Source organism: Barbus barbus (genome assembly GCF_936440315.1).
Source record: "Barbus barbus genome assembly, chromosome: 48".
NCBI classification, from domain to species: domain Eukaryota; kingdom Metazoa; phylum Chordata; class Actinopteri; order Cypriniformes; family Cyprinidae; genus Barbus; species Barbus barbus.
In genome coordinates this window covers 17,333,238-17,336,029 of record NC_136726.1, presented here as the reverse complement: position 1 = coordinate 17,336,029, position 2,792 = coordinate 17,333,238, and the positions used below count along the sequence as shown (strand labels likewise).

The 2,792-nt window shown below is 45.6% G+C and overlaps 1 protein-coding gene across 1 annotated transcript; it reads right to left on the bottom strand.

Annotated features, from left to right (window-relative positions):
• Window positions 1-996: 996 nt before the first annotated feature.
• On the bottom strand, window positions 997-2,430 carry LOC306867022 (uncharacterized protein; the record flags this gene model as incomplete). The annotated part of the gene is made up of 2 exons (XM_079412484.1): window positions 997-1,076; window positions 1,437-2,430. The coding sequence occupies one exon, from the start codon at window positions 2,428-2,430 to the stop codon at window positions 1,501-1,503; it is 930 nt and encodes a 309-aa protein (XP_079268610.1). The 3' UTR covers window positions 997-1,076; window positions 1,437-1,500.
• Between the last annotated feature and the right edge of the window lie 362 nt (window positions 2,431-2,792).

Below are 2,792 nucleotides of genomic sequence, written 5' to 3'. Positions count from 1 at the left end.
AAGTTAGTTTTTCTCCATTTGCGCTCAAGATTACGAGTTTCTTTCTTGAGAGAATGGGTATAACTGTTGTACCATGGCGCAGTACGTTTTTCTCTAACCTTTTTCAATTTGAGGGGGGCAACAGCTTCTAATGTATTAGAGAAGATAATGCCCATGTTGCTAGTCATTTCGTCTAGTTCATGTGTATTTATGGGTACACAGAGAAGTTGAGATAAATCAGGCAGGTTATTTGTGAATCTGTCTTTGGTGGCTGGAACAATAGTTCTGCCCGGACGATAACGCGGAGCCATATAATTAATATCAGTAATACGCAGCATGCACAATACAAGGAAATGATCAGTAACATCATCACTTTGAGGTACGATATCTATATCGGTAAGATCAATTCCATGCGATATAATTAAATCTATCGTATGATTAAAACGATGAGTGGGCCCGGTGACGTTTTGCTTGACTCCAAAAGAGTTTATTAGGTCAGTAAACGCAAGTCCTAACGGATCATTTGTATTATCAACTTGAATGTTAAAATCTCCGACAATTAGCACTTTATCAACATTAACCAATAGATCTGAGAGGAAATCTGCAAATTCTTTTAGGAAATCTGTATATGGCCCTGGCGGTCTATACACAGTAGCCAGAGCAAGAGATAAGAGAGATTTATTTTGCATATCTAACAGTGCAACATTAAGCAGAAGTATTTCGAATGAGTTAAACCTCCTGTATCCTGTTTTCTGAGTAACATTGAGAATATCACTAAATATTGTTGCCACACCGCCGCCACGACCAGTCTGACGGTGCTCATATTTATAACAGTAGCTTGACTCATTTAGACCAAAATATTCCTTTGGTTTAAGCCAGGTTTCAGTCAGGCAGAGTACATCAAAATTATTATCTGTGATAATTTCATTTACAATAACTGCTTTGGGTGCGAGTGATCTAATATTTAGGAGCCCAAGCTTTAAAAATTGTTTTTGTTCATTTATTTAGCGTTTTTCTGGTTTAATCACGATCAGATTTTTTCTAGATCCTGCATTAAATTTATGTTTTGACCTCGCTATTCGGGGAACAGACACAGTCTGTATGTGAAGTGACATTCAGCCAAGTATGGTGACCCATACTCGGAATTCGTGCTCTGCATTTAACCCATCCAACGTGCACACACACAGCAGTGAACACACACACACCGTGAACATACACCCGGAGCAGTGGGCAGCCATTTTATGCTGCAGCGCCCGGGGTGCAGTTGGGGGTTCGGTGCCTTGCTCAAGGGCACCTCAGTCGTGGTATTGAGGGTGGAGAGAGCGCTGGACATTCACTCCCCCCACCTACAATTCCTGCCGGCCGGAGACTCGAACCCACAACCTTTGGATTACAAGTCCGACTCTCTAACCATTAGGCCACGACTTCCCCTTTTATAGATTTGACAACGCAAGTACTTCTATCTTTTAAGTGGGTAGAACAAAAGTCATCATAGTAGTTATTTGAGAATTGGCTTACTAGTCATATGGAGCGTAGCGTCCTGGAGATGTTGTCCGACAGGAGTTCCGCTCCGACTCTGCTGGGGTGCAGGCCATCAGCACGGAAAAGCCTAGGACGCTCCCAGAAAAGATTCCAATTATTAACAAAGGGCAGTTTCTGTTCTTTACACCATGACAATAACCATTCGTTTAAGGCAAAAAGTCTGCTGAACCTTTCGTGTCCTCGTTGATACGTGGGAAGCGGTCCTGACACGATGATCGTCATCGTGGGTGATGTGCTGCGTACCGTCTCGATCAGGCTCCTGAAGTCCCTCTTCAGTGTCTCCGTCTGCCGCAGCTTGGTGTCATTAACCCCCGCGTGCAGCACGACAGCACCGATGCTCTCATCGCCCTTCAGGATCGCGGGTATCTGTGCAGAAACATCGAGAACACGAGCACCGGGGAAACAGTGAGTGTGCACTTTACCTTCAGCTAACGTAGCACGGACATGCCGGACGATGGAGTCTCCGAAGATCACAGCGTTGCGTACCGTCTCACGGAGGGGAGCGAAGCGGTTCCTGGTGGAGATATCGAAGACTGGAGACGGCGGAGGGGGAGAGGTCGTCGCCCGGGGCTTGGCTCGCGTCTTCCGCTGATGGTACACCCAGGGTCCGTGGCGTCCCGGCGCCGGAGTGAAGGACATCTGGGAAGATCGCGTCCTGGGTGCACAGGGTCTGTGCAGAGAAACACACGGAGTAGAGGTGGTAGGAGTGTTAGCAGCGTGCTGTATACTTACCCCGGACTTGTGAGCATCAGCCCGGGATGTTTCCAGCGCGGCTCTCCGCTCTCTCAGCTGGGCCTGCTTCTCCACCAGGTTGCGGATCTGCTTCTCCACGGCTTCCAGATCCAGCTGCACCGAATGCAGCTCGAACGTGTCCTTACCTACACTCAAAGGTAGACACAAATCCGCCATTTAAGCAAGTAAGAGTGAAACAATGGTAATGTGTGTGAATAGAGTATTAGCAATCTAAGCGAGATTAGCGGCAGCCGCGCTGCCGATGCTAACGGTCTATAAGCTAATAGCAGACACGAGAAATCAAAATAAAATTATAACAAGGCGCTGATTGGTTTTGTTTTAGAATGCTATAGTGGATATATTCAAACGTTATAGAAACAAAAATGATAGTGTATAAAATTGTTTTTAAGATAGAAAATAGACGATAAAGAATCAACTTGATGGAGCTCAAACTCAAAACAGTCACAAATCAGCGCATGTGCATCAATTTGGAGGTGAGGAACAGAGAGAAAGAAAGACACTTGGAAAAAGAGAGGTTG